The following is a 20,792-nucleotide window of genomic DNA, read 5'->3' as shown; positions in this document are numbered from 1 at the left end:
TCCTCCCACCCATGAGAATGAACACAATTTCTCGAATCCTCTTGAGATGTAACAAGACATGCCGTTAAGTTCCAACAAGTCGGAATATGATTTAAAAGAAGTTTTCAAAAAAAAGCAAAGACCTTTAAAGGAGCCTGACTTTTCTCAACACCTCAAAAACTCTGTCCTCCACATCACCCGTACTACTTTCCCGCACCAACCAAACATCCAACAAATCATATGCAGTCTTTCTTTTGTGCTATTTGTGTTCGCCGATAGGGTAGAAATGTGTTATTTTGACGGTCTTTTTTTGCTGTGTTCATTATTTAATCAGGAGAGACTATTACTGATGGATCAGTTAGATATTTAATGCCTACTCCTGCGAATCTTCCTGCTCCTGTCACAAAATAATTCTAAGAAGAAGTGAGTATTTGCTTTTATGTGACACTTTAACTCCCTTTACTTGGCTTTAGCCGAAAAATATATCATGTAATTGGTTGTCTACACGGTTCAGTTGTGGTTCAGTGCTTTATCATAAAAAGTTTAAACTTTTTTGTCAAACTTCTTTACTTAAATAGTTTTTAAGATATTGAATACAATTTTTTTTGGAAACTTATATGTATTATGTTACACTCCTTCAAAAAAAAAAAGTATTATGTTACACTATATCACTATTCACAGTTTTGTCGCAATTTCACAAAATATCATTTAAAAGTAATTCCAAGAACTAAAGAAAATGCAATTAGTGATTTTATCCTTACTTCTTTTTTACCAAAGTAGCCTTACTTATCTTCAACAAATTTAAAAACAAAATAAAATAAATTCTATTGTTCTTTTAACAAAACTGAACCATAATTGAACCGGACAGTAGTTTTTTTCTCATATAATTGTCGTGTTTTGTGTATTGGTTAATTGAACTCCAAAGATTTGAGTAGTTTTTCTTTCATTCTCTTTAAGTTTCTCATTTGTGTCAAATTTGATGTTCCTATCATGAACTTAGTCCATTGGTTCTTAAATAACTGCAGGAACATAGGAATTTTATGACGACACTCGCTAAGAACATTGCGGCATAATCAGGTTTTGTCTTGACGATAGATATGAAGCATTTGGCTGCTCTTTCATTGACCTTCTGCAGCCTTCTGATTTCTTTGGAAGGGTTGTCTCCAATTTTGTCGTTTGACCATAGTGTTGGCTTTTCATCTGTAACACTTCTTTCAGCCTATGCATATTTTATGCTTAAGAGATTATTAATAAACTTTGCATTTTTATTCAAAGAAAAAAATTATCACGAATTAATTTCATAGAAGGGTTTGTTTTGAAGGACCATAGAAGGGCAAGTATAGTATTCTTTTGTATAAATATAAGGACTAGTATAGAAGGACACACATAATAATCTTTCCAAATGATATCTATATATGTTTTCTCTATTGCTTCAAAACCAAACCAACTCAATAGGACAAACAGTAAATCGAACCAACCTAAATCGAAACCGCAAAAGACTGCGTTTGATTCGGATATTTTCGAACCATTTTTTGACTTAACCACACAAAACGCACCAATGTTTCATTAATTTCCTCCCTGTTAAGGAGGATTTGTAAAATAATTCATAATGTTTCAAACATATAAAATTAAATTACAATATTTATTAGAGAAATGATATTTGAACAACCACTTTTAAACAACTTTTGTGACAACTTTCTCTCTCATCCTCACATTATACTTTTATTCTCTCTCTTCTTTTTTCTCTCTCTATTGTTATTGTCCAATAAGAAGAGAGAAAAAAAGGTTGTCATTAAAGTTGTTTGATTTTGGTTGTCAAAATATCACTCCTCATCATTTGTAAAGAGGCAAATTTAACAGCCAAACATCCTTCCAAAAACACGTCGAGCTTCCGTTTTCCACAACATGAACAACTTCCACATTGAACCAATTGTTCCCTCCTGATGCCTCTATCAAGAAAATATCTTTCCACCGCCTTGAAGAATAACGAGTCCAAGGAACACTTTCCAAATCAACGTTCAAAACCTAGTTGCCATATTTTCAAACTAGCACTTCCTTCTAAAGTGACCTCTCATTTTAAATTAACCTCCATGTCTATTTTGCCAAAACAACTGAATGAAATTAACCAAACTCACATTTCTCACTCCAAGACCCCAGTTCTCTCTAGGTTGGAAAACTAATTATACTCATTTCATCCAACAAATTTTACGGCCACCTCCCCATAATAACTCCCTTTGGATGCACATAGGAATCAAATTCAAAATCTAATATAGCAAAACACTCCGACCACTAAGACTAACATATATACTTGTTACCTCAAGAATTCAACTTGTTAAATTGTTCAGTCACAGGCTCAAATAACTCCAAATAATATTATTCAAAAGTGATGCATATAATATTATTTCTTTCCTATGTCTCAAATTATAATATTATTTCTTTTCTGTCTCAAATTATTTCTTAGATTCGTACAAACCGCAAACTTAGTTTACATGACTTATGTAAATTGATCAGTTTATATAAACTCGTATTTGTTCTTCGAATTTAGAGGTTGACGTGAATTGAGTTGTTTACGGTTTAGTGTATGTATCTCTAATAAATGTATGAAGTAGCAAGAAAGGTAAACCAAGACAATAGTTGCATCATCAATATGAAATTCAAACGCAATAAACTCCTCCTTATGTGGAGAAGAGAAAAGTAAGGAGGAGAATAAGGGAATTCAATGAGGTGAAAATGCAAGAATGAACGGCGTAGCTTTCAGAAACAATGTGAATCATTGTTTTTTTGGCTAGGGTAATATTTACGATTCATTAAATTAGCATACAGTGTATTATAAAAGTAATAGCGTAATGTAGAAATTGTAATACAGTGTAACATAGAAAATTATAAGAACACAAAAAGTTTTCTTCATTAGTGATTATCTGTTTTATCCCAAAAGCATATGCAATATATAGTTGTTAGTATATATTTTCCCTATTGGAGGATGCAAATGAAAAATTTGCTTATTTCAGAAAAGTTACATTAAGTATTCTTGGTAGGGAAAGAACCAAAACCCGAGGATGTGAAGGATGAGGATTGGAAAGAGCTAGATCTTGAAGCACGGTCAGCCATAATTGCATTTTTGGTTAACGAAGAAGCAACAGTTGTTGGCGTGTTCTCAAAGAAGGAGAATAGTTTCATGACGAAAACTCTAACAAATCGAATCTACTTGAGATCCAAATTGTATACATGCAAAATGGCTATTGAGTGTTTGGTCTTCTCCTCAATCTTCATATTTATATCCTTTAAGCTTGATATTATCCTATCAAACTTATTGACATATTCATGTATTGAGGTGACTTCCAAAATTTTGCATGTATACAATTTGAACTTCAAGTAAATTCGATTTGTTAGAGTTTTCGTCATGAAAATATTCTCTAACTTTGACAACACGCCAACAACCGTTGCTTCTTCATTAACCAAAAATGGAAAGCAAGCTGACAAGAAGCTGCGCCGCTAAGTCTTTTTGGATGTCAAAACCACATCAATCAAAAACCTATGAGACATTACATTGCTAAGCAAGATCTTTTGAGCTCTATGTAGAATGTCAACAACCTCTGGTGATAGAAAACCAAAAGTGTCTAACGCAAATTGTAAGAAAATATGTTGATTGTTAAAACACGTTTTCTCATGATTGGCCACTTTGTTTGACGCGACTTTGAGGGATGCATGACCCACCATAAAAGCCTTGGTTCCTAATCACCTCAAAGTGGTCAAGTTCACAGATGTATGTTTTCCTCCTACTCACTTGTACACCGTAATATATGCTGGTCTAAGTGTCAATTTTCCATATAGTGGATCAGACAAGAAGTTAAATGGCGTCTCCTTCTTCATAGATACTTCCGCTTGCCAGAATATATCAAAAAAGACATCTCTAACAAAGTCATGTCGTAACCCAAAACATAATAAGATTGAGTACAAGTGGGACAATATCGTGACCCAAAGCGTAAGTGGAATAAAATTATAAGATTGTTCACGTATGTAAACATGAATTATGTAACGCCCGTTTCGATTATTTAATTATTTTAATGAGTTTTAGAATATATTTATATGATTAGTGTGATTTATAAGATTTATGTGATTTATATGATTTTAGAGAAATTTATGAGACATTGTGACTTATTTTATTGTTTAATAAAATAAGATTCGAAAATAAAATAAATATTAAATTGTGGGGTTATTTTGTGTAGAAATATATATGTTATTTGGTGTAGAAATATATTTGTTATTTTGTGTAGAAATATATATGTTATTTAGTGTAGAAATATATTTGTTATTTTGTGTGGAAATATATATGTTATCTGGTGTAGAAATATATTTGTTATTCAGTGAAGAGGTATATTTGTTATTTGGTGTTAAAATATTATATACATATATATTTTGATGAACTATGCTATTATGTGTTATTTGGTGCATTAATATTATTAAGTGGGAGAGATATATATTTAATTTAGAAATAAATAAGATTATGAGGAAAAGAGTAATTTTGAGGTGTAAGAGAAATTAGATGAGGGGTTATAAATAAGAGAAGTTAGGTTTAGAAAGACATATAACGTACGATCAGTTTTTGGAAAAAACAAGGTTTAGAGAGAAGAGAATAGAAGAGAAGAGAAGACAAAGAGAAGACAGAAGAGGCTGCATCGATAATTCTAAGGTAAGGGTGAGACTAGCATTCAATCTTATTATGTGTATGATTCTAACGATTAGATTTAACGACTTGTAGGAAGAGTTTTTGAGAGATCGAGAATTAGGGTTTAAGTGAAGAATTGAGAATTAATGGTTGTTGTTGTTTGATTTTGATGATTAGAGAAATTAGGTTTCACTCAAAATTGATGAAATATAATGTTGTTGTTGATGAATTCATGACTGCTTGTTGCTGTTATTGTTATGATATGTTTTTGTTAATGATTGATGCAATGGGTAATCATAATCATAGAATTTGAAGTGAATTTATGTTGTTTTTTAAGGTTTTCATGAAAAATGGGTCAAATGGTGATTTTTGTTGAAAGGGTGTTTTAGTTCAAGTTTTATATGGATTTGGGTGTCTTTTCATGTTTAGAAACGTTTAAACAAACTTTGGGACCAAATTTGGGCTTAGGGGATTCAAAATTGGGATTTTGGGATGAAAAATGGAGTTTTCCCGAGAGCTATCTCTGACAGCATTCTCTGTTTCATGTTTTTGCATCTTTTTCACACATTTCAGTTTTGAATTGGCATTAGGTGTAAACACGAAAGTTGTAGGTATGGATGTTACCTTTCTAATGTCGTTGGTTTGACTTCAAAAGGATTTATAAAACTTAAGTTATGGTCAAATTACTGCACGTAGGTCACAGTGAATTTTTATGGACTTTCAGCACAACTTTTCCGAATTTAAAATGAAAACTGGTATTGATCAGTACATAATTGGTCTTAGGCGTAAACATGAAAGTTTTAGGTAATTTTGATAGCTTTCCAATGGCTTTGGTTTGACGTGAATATGATTTTTAGTTTTTGAGTTATGATGAAAATACTCCAAGGAGGTCTTAGCAAAATTGTACGGTGACAGCATTCTCTGTTTCATGTTTTTGCGTTTTGTTCATATGTTTCTGTTTTGAATTGATATTTGTTGTAAACATGAAAGTTGTTGATAATTGTGATATCTTTCCAGTAGCCTTGGTTTGACATGAAAATATGTTGTGCATGATTATTTATGTTCTTACAAAGATGCATGTTGAATTGTTGATACTTGAATACGATGATATATGATGAATTAATTGTGTGCTGTCATGTTGCTGTTAATATTATCAAAGTGATATTGTTATATGAGTATTAATGTGAATTATATATGATGTTTTAAGATGCTAAGATGTTAAGATGTTAAGACGTTAAGATGATATGAAGTTGTTAAGTCGTCGAGTCGTTATGAAGTCGTCAAGTTGTTAAGATGTCATAGATGTTCATGAAGTTTCTAAGACGTAAGATGTCGAGTCCATGCATACTCATTTATAGATGAGGGCTCATGCCCTGGAGCTTTTGCTCAACCCACGATGATGAGGGCTTATGCCCTATGAGCTTTTGCTCAACCCATGACGATGAGGGTTGATGCCCTAGAATGGTACCACATGCATTTGCATTTCATGATGATTCGAGATGGTTTAAGACGTTAAGAGTTGCATAGTCGAGTTTAGATGCATTGTCGAGTCAAGATGTTAAGTTGTGATGTTTTAACGAAGTGACTATAGATGAATGATTATGAAGATGTTTATGATGAATGATTATGAAGTTGTTTATGATGAATGGTTATGAAGTTGTTTATGATGATTGATTATGAAGTGGTTTATGATGATGATGTTATGTTGATGCTATATGATTTATGATATAATGCTATATGATTTATGATATGATGTCTATGTCTATTAGATGATGATATGTGGCGATGTTATGATTATTAGTTGATGATATGTGACGATGTTATGTTTATTATTTGATGATATGTGATGATTGTTTGCGATTAGTATTTGATGATATGTGATGATGCTTTTATGAATATATTTATAATGATATATGATGACGTTTATGTTTGTACTTATGATGCTATAAGATGATGTCTTATGATTATATTTATGAAGATATATGATGATGTTTATGATTGTATTTTTGATGATGTATGATGAAGTTTATGTCTAATGTAGGAAGATTAATGATGCTAGTTAATGAAGTTTAAGATGTTAGATATAATTGTTGAATTATATGCCTAATATTATTGTTTTGTGAAATCTCACCCCTTCTGCTTGAAAATGTTGCTCTTCGTATGGGTAACTTGCAGGTAACCAAGATTAGTTGCGGTCGTGAGTGGACTCCTCACAAGTGTGTGTGTCTTAGGTGCTCTGATACGTAACGGGATGGGATTATGTCTTTACTTTTTGTTCCTTACGTATTACTTTATGAATCTTTCAAGAATTGATGTTGAACTAAGTTTTATGAGATTTTGTATTGAGGCCCTTGTGCCAAAGATTATTTAAGTTGTCAAACTATTCCGCTGCGAAGTTTTAAATATTATGTTGTTGAACGTTTTGAAGGATAAATTATTATTTATTCCATTTATGATTTTTAAGAAATGTGACATTCCGTTTTATGATGAAAAACTCTGATTTTATTTATGAAAATTTTAAATTGGGAAAATGGGGTGTTACAAATTACAATAGATGAGCAACTCAGTGGAGCTTCCTAGGAGAAGCTCCAAGAATACTCTAAAATGAATAAGGTAAAGAATACAATGTTTTAGGCTAGAAATGAATGGATCCCTCTTGCTTTCTAAGTGCCATCTTTTATAGTCATCACTTTCTTGACCTAATAGGCCTCTCTTTGAATGTACAGACCCATTAACAAAATCAACTACTCCTTCTTTGTGCATCTCCTCCATACATGACACGTGGAGCTGGAGTACGTGAAGCTTACGTCACTTGTCCGTGCAGGGCGCATGGCACACCGTCAAACACTTCTTATGAGGACCACAACTTTCACTTGGACAATAACGTGAGGAAGAAGTGGAGCTCTAGTTAACCTGAAGAGTAGAGTTGGGCTAGGCATGTTGAAGGGTCAAGTTGAGCTTGACATGTTGAAGGGTCAAGCTGAACTGAGCATGCTGAAGGGTCGAGCTGAACTGGGCATGCTGAAGGGTCGAGTTGAGCTGAGCATGCTGAAGAGTTGAGTTGAGCTAGGCATGTTGAAAGGTTGAGCTGAGTTGGGTATGTTGAAGGGTAGAGCTGAGCTGGACATGCTGAAGGGTCGATCTGAGTTGGGCATGCTGAAGAGTATAGCTGAGTTGGGCATGATGATGGGTGGAGCTGAGTTAGGCATATTGAAGGGTAGAGCTCAACTTGAATGATCATGCTAAGCTAATCACGTTGAAGGTGGAACTCTCGTGACCCGAACACTCAAGTTGAGCTGGACGTGATGAATAGTCAATGTATAGTAAAGTCTATGTGGTGTGGTCCTCTATACCAGTCCAAAGTTCAAAGATGATTATGCATCAATGCAAAGATCAATTACTCCCTTCTTCCCAAATTATAAACACCTTTGAAATTTTTTATGCAAATTAAAAATATTGTTCATTTTTTATGCAAAGAGAAATTACGAGTTGGTTTATAAAATTATCCTTCATTGTTAGAATGGAAAATAAAAATTAAAAGAATTGAAAAATAAGAGTAATACATAGTAAATGAGATTTTATGGAGAAAAATGCTAATGTTTCATAGTTATATTATTTTAAGAAATGTTTCATTGATATTTTATGTTTTGACATTGTTAATAAGCCAAGCCTGACATTTTTTTTTTTAATGTTTAATTCTTTTTGACAAATTTTTTTTATTTTTTAACACAAAAAATCGTATTTAGTTAAACTCCTTTGAATTTGAATAATAGGGGACTTAGGACAGGAACCTTATTAAAATTATGTCCCACCTCACCCACAGTATAGCAGTATTTTGAATAATAGCAGTATTTTGTGGACCCACAGTATAGCAGTATTTTGTGGACCACAAAAAAAAAAGAAGGTATTATCTTTATGAGTCATATTTTGTAGAAAACTGTTCATGTGCAATATTTTTTCTTTGTCTACTGCTGTGCGAACTGCGAGACACGGACAGGACACGAAGGAATACAAACAAGATATTCTGTGGTATATGCTTTTCACACATTGATAAATAAAATATGCTTTTCACATAACCAATATTCCCTTTCAGATGCATTTCTTATCAATACAATCTATATTATTTTGTTGATGGGACCTTGGGGGTAAAGAATGAGAAACATTTCTTATCAGTTTTTTTGGTTACCACATTTCTTATCAATTCAATCCATATTATTGTTTTAAGGAAATTCAATCAATATTACTATTTGTATTACTATTTTGGTGATTGATGTTATTATTATTATTTGACCTAAAAATAATAAGATGTTATCAACATCAATCCACCCATATGAAATAAGGTAACTCGATTTTACTTTATCTGAGTTGAATTTTATTTTATTTCATTTTTATTTTAGAAAACGAAATAGATAGAAGTCCATTGCAATATCAAAAAGCACTAAACCAAAAATGTTATTCATCACCATATACATTACATACACCAAATGACCAAAGAAAAAAGGTGATTACAAAACTCACAAAAATTTCTCACAATTCACCACCATAACCTAACAAAAAACTGTGTGTTATGCCTCCTCTATTATAAGTTACAACCATAGTAATTACCATAGTGATTATCATCAACTAGATTGTACATCCATGGAACCAAATCTAAAATTAGAACAACTGGTATCCCTAATCAAAAGTGAAGAACTAAATCCAACCATAGAACTATCAAAATCAAATTGAACCAAAACATCTTCCAATTGATACCCTCCAATCACAATAGGATTCTTTTGTTCATCACCACCATCCAAAATTCCCAAACACATAACATCATCACTTACTCTAACCATTGAATTTCTTCCATGAATTCTCCATTTCACCATCTCACTTTGCAGAACAAAATCAATAACTGGCACATTAGGCCCAGTTTTTGACTCACCAATTCCATTAGAACCAAAACAAATCTCAAAGGGTGTCACAGAATCTACTCTAGAGATGTTCATAGATAAAGCAGCTTTCAAAAAAGCACTTTTGAAATTATCATAGATTGAACTTTGCATGGTTGTGTAAGGCACAATAGAACTTAACAAAGTTCCACTATTACCTTCTTGAGACAAAGATGGGGTGTTAAAAGAAACTTTTTTGCCACCAATTTTGATAGAATTAACGTTGATAAAATATTCCATGTTTTGGTTGGTGATAAGTGGTGTGAATGTTAGAGATCTGAAAATTTCAGATTCAGAAACCTTGTTTCTTCTTCCAAGTGAAACAAACCCAGATGAAGAAGATAAACAAAAAGTGATTTTTCTTTCTGAATCAATTGAATTGAAAAACTGTGATGAAAAAGAAGTTCTAGATCTACCAAACCCAACAATGCCTTTAGCATCATTAGATAACCCATTCAACAAAAGGGTATTTGAACAAGTGAAGGAAAATTCATGGGCTGGTTCAAAAATTGAATTTTTCATTGCTAAAACATCTTCAACAAGCTTTCCCTCACTTGCTACTTTACCTGTGATGGTGTTTTTAGCAACAATTTCACATGGGCTATCTTGATCTATAGGATTTTGATTTTCAAGGCTTGAAAGCCATGTTTGTGTGTGACTTTTTGCAGTGAGACATTGAACAGAACGGTGAGGGATTGTAGTCAAAGATGATGAGGTTTTTGTTGAAGAACAATCAACCCAAAAGTGTGAACCACTAAGGTCAACAACAAGGTTTGTTTGAACAAAGCGGGTGCCAATAGAAAAAGTTGTTATATATTGATGTGTTGTCTTGTCTTTTGTGATTGGAAGAAGAAAATTGGAATTTGAAGAGGAAGAAACTATGGTGAGAAGAGAGAATAAGAGGGGAAGGAAAATAGAGAAAGGAAAAGAAGCCATTGAAGAAGAAGGAAAGAGAGTGGAAATTTTTTTGGAGTAATGATATTTTGACATCCATTTGATGACAACTTTGTTGACAACCTTGTTTTTCTCACTTCTTATTGGTCAAAAACAATGGAGAGAGAAAAAGGAAGAGAGAGAATAACAACATCATGTGAGTATGAGAGAGAAAGTTGTCCAAAAGTTGTCAAAAAGTGGTTGTCAAAATATCATTTCTCATTTTTTTGGTTTTGTTGGTTGGAAAATGAGAATGGAAGTTGAAGAAGGAAGGTGTCGGCTGTGGTTCGCCGCGGTTTAGTTGAAATAAGCTATTATGGGTTGGGAATGGATAAGGGTTTGAGGAAATGTGAATAATTATAAGTTGTTTTTTGTTTGTTGTTTAGTGTGTAGTTTTGGTTTGCTGACTCGATCACACTCTGTGATGCAAACGTGCTTATCTTATCTTTGCTTTTCTTTGATTTTTTCTCAATTGGAGTTGAGTTGCCACGTGTATACCTTCTTACTAAGGTTACCTACATCTCTCCTAAACATGCTATAAACATGGAAAACAAACATAAAATTTTGATGAATCTAAGATGGACCATATGTTGATTTATGAAAGATATTAGAAATGATGCTATAAACATGGAAAACAAACATAAAATTTTGATGAATCTAAGATGGACCATATGTTGATTTATGAAAGATATTAGAAATGTTTAGATGGATGATTTTTGTGTGTGAGGAATTTAGATGGATGAATGAATTATTGATGGTAGCCTTTCGGTATTCAGGAGACGATGCTAATAGGAATATGAGGTCTAGGCCGTCCCTAAGAATTCGGAGGCTCGGCTCTGGGAATGACAAGAGGTCAGTGATAAAATCAAAACGTATTTTTTTTTTTAAAAGAGCAATGTTCTATTTATATTTTTTAAAAGATAAATATAAGATGTCGTATATATGCGGTATACCCAAAGGTGAAAATGACTACCGTATACATAAGGAACCCCCACCTAACACCAAAAGCAAGAGGACCTAATTCTAATAGGCCTAAAAGGCTAAAACAATGGGACATAAAATGGCTGGGGGTGTTAAAAAAAATTGAAGGGCAGTAGTACTAGTGGGTATTAATTTTTTTTTTTTAGGCTCATGGCTGAGGGAGGCCCAGCTCTGTTGAGCTGTTTGCACCCCCTCAGGGTCGGGCCTGCATGAGGTAGCTATGAACAAGGGTGTTCCCAATGCGGTTTGAATCAATTATGAGGTAAAAAATCATCCGATCTAAAATAAAAATTATATCCAAATTATAGATGCAGTTTATTTTGGATTGGTTTTTTGACATCCAAATTGCAATATGAATTTTTTTATTAATATTAGTATTATACATATACAGTAAAATAATAGGTTCGATGTAAAATATAACGCATATATATATATATATATATATATATATATATATATATATATATATATATATATATTAAAAAATTAATATTATAGAATGAAAATGATCGTTTATATTTGAAACATATGAATTAGTGATAATATAGGTCAAATTAATACAATATATAAAATAAAAATACAACAAGAAATATATTTATGCAATATATAATACTAATAAAAAATAAATAATAAAATTTACTTTTGCAGTACAATTTTGTTTGGTTTGGTTTTGAAAAAGTTATATGAAACTCGATCCGATCCTAGCGATTTTTGCAAAACAATATGCAAATGCAGCCAAACGTATTCAGTTCTTCTTACGGTTCTTGGTTTTTTGGATCAGTTACGGTTTTATTTTTGATCGGTTTGGATTTGAACACCCCTAGTTATGGGTATCCGATGTTCTTAAATTTTGTTTTAGGGGAAGTATATGTTTTATATGTTGTAACACGAATAATATATATTTAATCTCCATGCTCTCTGTGAAAGGGTGAAGTTTCAGTCATATTGGTGGTTTAAGTCAAAATATGTTTTTATTCGATTTTGAGTACTATTTATGGAGGTAGAATCCTATTTATTGTTTAACTGCAGCTACTTAGTTAGTTTAGTTTGATCTTTTTTCCTAACTTTTTGAGATGCTCCAAATAAATTTATTTGTCTGAAATTGATAGAAACATAAAATTTAAAAGAATTTTGTCAAAAATAAAAGTTAAAAGAATATTACATAATTGATAAATTTATTTGGTCTTATTTTAACATTTTGAGACTCTTCAACAACTACAAAAAAGAACTTTATTAGCAATAAGTTTCTTGCAAATGACTTAATATTTTGTGGTGGAAAGACATTACTTATGTGTTTAATACAAAATCTATCATAGATAAATTCGACTCTTTGAAGCATCGTTGAACTCAATATTTTTTAAATAGTTATTCTCATTTTTTTTCGGTGCTGTTTTAATTTACATTTATATAAGTTTTTTTTTTAAAGATTTACATTTATATAAGTAAAACTAGTGTTTTGTTTTGCTTATAAGTTTATTTAATACGTCAATTTTTAAAATGTTTTTTTCTTCAATGTATTTGACCCTCTTGTAAATTTATTGCTAGCTGACATTGTGAGCTTAGCTCAGTTGCTATGGACAATGCATAAAATATGCAAGGTTCGGGGTTCGAACCCTGGCCACCACCAAAAAAAAATTATTGCTAGCTTCAGCAATGTGGGTGGTACTAAAAAACACAAAGAAAGAGACAGATGAAGAACAAATATTTCCTTATGGTTTTTTTTTTCAACTTGAACACTTTACTCTTTAAAAGAGGGACAAGAGACACTATATATTGAGTGTGATATAGTGTGATCGTCAATTAGGTTTTTTTTTATTGTGAAATAAACTAACACGACATTCATAACTTATTCATATTGAGTTAACGTCAATTAGATGTGTTTAAGATCGAACCAATTCAATCCGAAAACGTATTTTGTTTGGATATATTGGACTATTTTCGACTCAACCGCACGGTGTAACATCTCAGTCTGTTTTCAGGATTGTCGACTGACCCCACAAATCAACACGAGTCTTTTCAGCGTGTTTTGTCCTCATTCACACGTTTTTCGAAAAACTCCCCAAAATGTCAGTCATCCAAAGACTACTCCAAGTCAAGCACGCTTAACTGTTAATGTGTTATCGAAAAGAAGACGTATCTTGTTGGTATAGGTAGTACCAAACAATTCTATAAGTCTTCCTTCAACCGTGCATTCTCATACCTGCACAATCTCATGATCCCTCTCATTCTAATGTGATTCGGTTGCATAGAAGTTGTCATGAGCCAGACCACTCCTTGCATCGTCAACCTCAGACGTTACATGCGATTGAGGACAAAACACAGATGAAGTATTTTACGGGCCAACCCACCTAGGGGCCGGCATGTATATGGAGTGGATTGTTCTAATTTTCCATCCTTAAATGCGGTTTATTTATATATCTTGATTCAAATTCACCTTCGTAGTCCCTCTTTTTGTACCCAAAAAAAAAAATATCACCTTCATATATGTTCTAATAACCTAAAAAAAAAACAAACTATATTAATTTTATTGTTTATGGACGAAATTATCTTTTGAATAAAGAAAAAAAAATTAAGACCTGATTATCCTTTTTTGTACACAAAAAAAAAAATCCAAGTAGGAATCGACCAATAATCATAAATTTAAAGAACCTAATTATCTAGAACCAAAATATAAAGAACCTAATTATCTTCCACTTACCAGTTACCACCACACAATCATATTTGTCCTCTACTTTTGTGTGATACCAACAGGCCTGTACTATTTCCTTTTTGGTGGAAAACAACCTAATGATATTTTATTGTGTCTACTTGCTTTGATTATTTTGTCCAAACTCGAGAGTTACAGGTTCAAAGCATTAGGTTATGCTCTTCTACGTACGTTAGTTCATTGTTGATAGTTTTGAAAAAAAAATATCTTAAGCTACTGAGGGGTATATCAGCAGATTTTTTGTGCCGAAATGAGTTTAAGCGGCAGCAAGGATCTTGCACAAGAAGTTGGGCCAAGGGAGACTATACTGAGAGGCTCAAATACATCATGAAGTACTGGTCACTCACCCTAGTAGCATAAAAATCTCTGTCCAGCACTGTCTCAGAGAAGGAAATATGCGCAGATTTCATGGCCAAATTAAAAGCTTCTTCTAATGATGAGTGTTTAATCCATTCATCACCTCCTCGCGACATTCTTGATTTGATTAGGAATGACGTCATAGGAACTTTCTTTCCTAGAGTTGGCTTTTTGTTTTCTTTCTTTTCCTTTGGTGTTTTGATTAGCTTTGTAAAAAAAAAAAAAAAACACTTTAAAAATATAGTAGTTAAGTGTATTTTTTTTATTTCATAAACAAAATACAAAATAAATTACATTTTTTAGTTTACCCTTAATTATGGGTGCCCCTAATATGGACCCTTTTAAATAGATCCAACCATGCTCCTCTTTAGTTTAACAGGATACAGCAGGTCATTTCATATCTTTTTTCTTTGCTTTTTTGTGTCACTTTCACACTCTCCCTAACTTGTTTTTTTTAGAATCTCTCTCTAACTTTTTTTCTTAGAGAATTGCATTTTGTTAAGACAAGGGAGAGCTCAAAAAGGATTACATGTTGTTGGAGGTAAGATGGTTTGATCCATAACTTGATTTAATAACTCACACCCTTAAAAGATCTAGTGATGAATGTTTCGAAAGAGGAAAAATGAAGTTTGAATAGGAAATGTTAGCCTTTAGAAAGTGGAATTTAACTTTTAAGTAGCCATGGAATGAAAATTTAACTTTAGAACGTGTCCATGTAACCAGGACTTCATTCAATCTGAAGTAAAAAAAAGTTCTAACACTGTTGACTGATATTTGATTTTCACAAACCCAGGAATCACCTTCAGTTTGTTGACTAATAAAGAAATATTTACATTAATGACTGAAATTAATAAACCATTTACTCCAACAATTGCTCCAAATGCATACCCTAAAAAGATGCTAAAACTGAATTTGATTGAAATTATTATTGTTGGTAATTTTGTTTAATATAGCAGTAGTGGTGGAGTCATATGGGAAAGGAAAGAAAGCCTACCGAAAAAACTCATTTCAAAAGATTTAAAAATTACTGGATAACAAAATGACCTGGTATAACCGGTTGTAGGAAAGAGGTCCATGGTTGGACCTATTTAAAAGGGTCCATATTAGGGACACCCCTTAATTATTTGAGAGAGAGAGGAAACAATACTCATAAAATAAAGATATGAGTAAAAGGGTATATTTTAATCGAGTAAATGATGATCAAATTAGTTTCAGCCATTGTAAAACACTTTCAAATAACTGAATAAGTCTATTTTCTTATGAATATTTTAAAGGGTTAATTATGTTTTTGGTCCCTACAAAATTGTGACCTTGTAAGTTTAGTCCTTACTTAATTTTAATAGCATTTTTAATCCCTACAAAAAATTTATGTACTCAATATTAGTCCTTACTCAATCCAAATTTGTTTAATTTATGCTTAAACTCTTAAGTTTTTCAACAATTTTTTACAGGCGTGTTAAGAACGTTATTAAAAGGTCCTCCGAAAAAAATCTCGCAAAAATTTGATTTCTACGTCCATATTTTTGTTACTTATATCTTAAACTTTTGTCGTTTTAAAAAATTCATATTTAATTTATTTCATGTTAAAAAATTATAGATTTTAGTAAATGAACCTTTCATAGTGTTCTAAACTTGTATAAAAAGAATCGTTAAAAAATTTAAGAGTTTAAGGATAATTAAACAAAATTTATTTTAGCAGGGACTAAAATTATAAGTAAATTTTTTTTTGTAGGGATTAAAAAAGCTATTAAAATTAAGTAAGGACTAAACTTAGAAGGTCGCCATTTTATAGGGACCAAAAACATATTTAACCCTATTTTAAAAAGGTCTCTTACTCTATCAAATTTTACTTATATTAATTCTAATGAAAACTAAATTCACTTTAAGCACTTATGTATAACAAAAGATAAAATTAAATAGTTTTTGTATATGTTATAAGTTGTTTTTATAAGCTTGGAGTGCGTATAAAAATGAGCTGAAAATAGCTTCTTTTTTTTTTTTTTTTAATTATCGCCATTAATTCCAAGCCGGTCTTTAGGTTGGTTGGTTGCTTGTCTTGATTGCTTTCCAAATTCAGGAAGCTGTTAATTATCACTACTTTTTGTATGTAAAAAACACCAGAAAATTGAACACGATGCTTGATGTGTATGAAGTTTGCTTTGTTCTTTGATATGATTTGCACGTTTTTTCTAGCATAAGGCTCTCTGAGCCCAAACTTCTAGCACAAGTTTCAGTTTGTGTTTTGAAAGTGACTTGTGAAGGATTTTAGTGTGGACAATGTACCATAACATTTGGTGGATCTCTTTGATTCAGTGGTCAAAACATTTATAAATGAAAACTCACATGTTGTAGGTCAACGTACTGAAACTGATGAAATCATGCAATAGAATATATTTATAGAAAGTACTATGAACTTTCCTTAGAAAAAGTATTATGAACTCTGATTCATGACATTATTATACCTGAATTGTTCATTTCATACAGAAAGTCAGAAACAAACCTCTTAATCTCAGACATGACAAGAATTGCTTCTAATTTCCTTCTCTTCTATACTTTCTTCACCTTCATTTCTCCCTTAATAGCCTCTACACATATTCAACCCAATGCACTTGTTCTTCCAGTGACTCGAGACTATGCCACTAGCCAATATGTTACACTAATTCACCAAAGAACACCTCTTGTTCCTATCAAACTAACTTTAGATCTAAGTGGTCAATTCCTTTGGATAAATTGTGATGAGGGTTATGTCTCATCAAGTTACCACCCTGTTCATTGCAACACCAAACAATGCTCGTTAACCGGATCAAAGTCTTGTAGAAACTGCTTTCTATCTGAACCAGGATGCAACATGAACACATGTAATCTGTTTCCAAATAACATTCTTACTCGCACCAATCAAATTGGCGAGGTTGCATTAGATGTTGTTGCAATCCATTCAACTGATGGATCAAATCTTGGTAAATTAGTTACTATAAATAACTTTCTATTCACATGTGGTAGAACAGATCTCTTGAAAGGTCTTGCTAGTGGAGTCAAAGGCATGGCAGGTTTTGGAAGGAGTAATATTTCATTACCTTCACTTTTTGCTTCTGCTTTCAACTTCCAAACAAAGTTTGCAATATGTTTGAGTTCTTCAAAAACATCTAGTGGTGTTTTGTTCTTTGGTGATGGCCCTTATGTTTTCCTTCCTGGGATTGATGTTTCCAAATTTCTTATCTTTACCCCACTTATCGAAAATCCAGATAACTCGGCCGGGCCAATTTTCCATGGAAGACCTGCAGCTGAATATTTCATTGGAGTGAAAGCTATTAGAATCAATGAAAAACATATTTCATTAAACACATCATTGTTGTCCATTCGTGATGAAGGTGAGGGTGGAACAAAAATCAGCACATTAAATCCTTACACAATCATGGAAACATCTATATATAATGCTTTTGTTGATGCATTTGAAAAAGAATTTGAAGATGTTCCAAAAGTTAAGCCAGTAAAGCCTTTTAAGCTATGTTTTAACTTGCAGGATTTAGGTGTTACAAGGGTTGGACCTGCAGTGCCAACAATTGACTTTGTGTTTCAAAATAAGGATGTTTTTTGGAGGATGTTTGGGGCAAATTCTATGGTCCAAGTGAGTTATGGAGTTTATTGTCTTGCATTTGTAGATGGAGGTGTAGAAGTAACAACTTCCATTGTTATTGGTGGGCATCAGTTAGAAGACAATTTTTTGCAATTTGATTTGCATAATTTAAGACTTGGATTCAGCTCATCCCTATTGTCCAGACAAACTACTTGTGCAAACTTCAACTTTACCTCTAGTACTTAATCGTGGGAAGTTTTTTTTATTGTTCTTTCTCATTATTTTTTTGTGTTGCATAAATATTGTTGGCTCATTTTTTTTTTTTGGTACAAAAAAGAGGGCAGAGCCCAAGAAAAAGAAAACTAAGTGATTAATCTAACATTCCGAGGCATGCAAGCGCCAGAAATGTCATCAAAAAGGAGACGTTGAAGCTCTCTAGGAGGAATCATATGTAAATCAAAGGTGTCCAAAGATAGACTAAAATTAGCTAGCCAATCTGCTGATCTGTTTCCTACACGCCATGTATGGTTGATATGAACATGCCAACTCATGTTTTTTAGGTCACGAATGCGCTGAATCAAGGTAGGAACATTTCCATTAATGTCAACTAATGTTTGCTCATTACGTTCTAAATCTGTGCTGGTATATGTATGGTACAAGATAACATATTTGGATTGAGATGTTCTATATTATCTTCACTTTCCTTGTATCATATATGAATTAATATACATTAATCAATGTTTAGATTTTTTTTAATAATTGATCAAATATGAGAACTGTTATTTGATTATAGTATTTGACCAATTGATATATATTGTATTGGGTTCTTGTTGTTGGCGACCTTTGATAATTAAACGGAGCAATTTACTGTGATGCTCTCTATACATTCATTTTAAGTTATTCAAATTGTTTCCCATCAGCCAAATACACAACAAATAGAGGGAATTCTTGGAAAGCCCATCCCTTTAGCTTTTGGAAAGCCTTTAAGTGGGAAATCACCAGGAAATTCATCTGAGTTAGTGCATCCAGAAAATAGTCCTATGACTTTTGAATTTGATACGAACAACACATCATTGCGGATTTCACTGGAAAAAGATTATTGTTTAATGGATTGCTTACCACGCTACCACATGTGTTGTTTGAGCAACCTGGTACTTTCAAAGGGCCATTGCATTCACTGAATGTACTTTGGCTTTGACTAGTGCAAAATTTGGACTTACAAGGGAGAGGAATGTAGGTTGAAGAAATGTAGTAATTGTTGCATTCATACCATAACATTGCTTCTCCAAGGTCTATAAATATATCAAAATTATGTCGAGGTGTTCCTATACCAAGTGAAGTATAGAAGAGATTTGGTTATAGGGTCTTTTCCAACCGGTAAGATAAAGGAACTAGTGTTTGATTGTGATGATGAGCAGGGAAATGAAAGGACTCTTGTGAGGAGGGAGGAGAAAAGGATAGCAAAAGAAGCCATTATGAGCTGCTTAATGTTATGATATGGCTAGCTAATTGAATTTCCACCAAAAAATGTCCACTCTACACCCCCTTGCAAAACCAAACCAATAGTAGGCACATCCAATCCAGTATTAGTCCTACCAATAGTGCTCAAATCAAAACATGTTTCAAATGGTGCCACTGATGCCACTTTCTTAATTTTTTTATCAGAAGCCTTCTTATTAAAATCTCTAACAAGTGGTTTCAATATGGAACTATGCAACACAGTGAAGGACTTCATTGTGCTAAGTTTTGTTCAACCATTTCCCTTATTGTCAATGGACAAAAGGGAAGACTTGAAGCTCAGAACTTCGCCACCAACTTTAATTGATTTCACATCAATAAAGTATTCATAAGAAGCATCACCTTCGGTAAATATTGGAGCAGTGCTAAAGGGGTTAATAATAAGAGGAATAGTAGTGAGTTGAAACCTGGAAAGAGAAGATCCTACCCCAACAATGAAAAGACTACCAAGTTGGTTTGAAGATGGTAAACAAAGAGCAAACTTGTTAAGAAGTTTAAAAGGAGCTAATGAAAGCTGTTTTGGTAATGAAAGTGGTGTTCTTGCAAGGCCTAATATACCTTTACTAGTTTTTGGCAAGTTTTTGAGGGGGAAATCAGAATCAGCAGAATCAGCAAATGCATTAGAGTCAGTGCAACCAGAGATAAAGTCAGAGACTTTGATTTTAGATTTTGGTATGAACAAAGCATCACTGCCAGTGTCACCTGAAAAAATAGCATCAACTAATGGATTAATTATATTAGCACCACAAGTATTGTTTGAGCAACCTGGTTTGAAAGGGCCATTGCAGCTAGTGCATCCAGCATCATTAGTGCAAATTTTGGATTCACAAGAGATGGGATTGTAGGTTGAAGAGTTGTAGGTTTTGTTGCAGTCATACCATAGGATTGGTCCTCCAATATCAATCACAAAATTGAATTCATGTGTAGGTTCTGTTCCTACCCAAAGTAAAGTGGAGAATAGATTGGTTGCTGGGTCTTTTTCAACTGGTGAGAAGAACTGTTGTGATGAGCAAGAAAATGAAAGAAGTGCTATTGTGAGAATTAGGGAGGAGAAAAGTGTAGCAAAAGAAGCCATTGTGAGTTCAATGATATGGCTAATGGATGAGTGATTAATGTACGTGAAGGGTTCCTTTTTATAGAAATGAA

The 20,792-nt window shown here is 32.7% G+C and overlaps 3 protein-coding genes and 1 pseudogene across 4 annotated transcripts in view; 2 read left to right on the top strand and 2 right to left on the bottom strand.

The window, feature by feature from the left end:
* Positions 1-1,382, top strand: part of LOC146944527 (elongation factor G-2, mitochondrial-like) — a 44,189-nt gene extending 42,807 nt beyond the window's left edge. The window contains exons 12-13 of the mRNA XM_085742893.1: positions 314-402; positions 1,005-1,382. Coding sequence (XP_085599019.1) covers positions 314-390 — 77 coding nt within the window. The 3' untranslated portion in view covers positions 391-402; positions 1,005-1,382. The remainder of the gene's footprint in view (positions 1-313; positions 403-1,004) is intronic.
* A 7,691-nt stretch (positions 1,383-9,073) lies between these two features.
* On the bottom strand, positions 9,074-10,583 carry LOC146944526 (putative aspartic proteinase GIP2). The gene has a single exon (XM_085742892.1). It carries the CDS (start codon positions 10,564-10,566, stop codon positions 9,265-9,267), a length of 1,302 nt encoding a protein of 433 aa, XP_085599018.1. The 5' UTR covers positions 10,567-10,583; the 3' UTR covers positions 9,074-9,264.
* Positions 10,584-17,033: 6,450 nt separating this feature from the next.
* LOC146944525 (putative aspartic proteinase GIP2 pseudogene) lies at positions 17,034-19,136 on the top strand (annotated as a pseudogene). Its single transcript, XR_015025956.1, has one exon. The product of XR_015025956.1 is annotated as a putative aspartic proteinase GIP2 pseudogene (transcript).
* On the bottom strand, positions 19,136-20,792 carry LOC146944524 (putative aspartic proteinase GIP2). Its single transcript, XM_085742891.1, has one exon. The coding sequence runs from the start codon at positions 20,719-20,721 to the stop codon at positions 19,879-19,881; it is 843 nt and encodes a 280-aa protein (XP_085599017.1). The 5' UTR covers positions 20,722-20,792; the 3' UTR covers positions 19,136-19,878.

Source organism: Medicago sativa, chromosome 2 (genome assembly GCF_051527215.1).
Source record: "Medicago sativa cultivar Bolivia chromosome 2, Bolivia_mono, whole genome shotgun sequence".
Classification (NCBI taxonomy): domain Eukaryota; kingdom Viridiplantae; phylum Streptophyta; class Magnoliopsida; order Fabales; family Fabaceae; genus Medicago; species Medicago sativa.
Note: the sequence above shows the minus strand (reverse complement) of the source record. Positions and strands in the feature narration are given on the sequence as shown.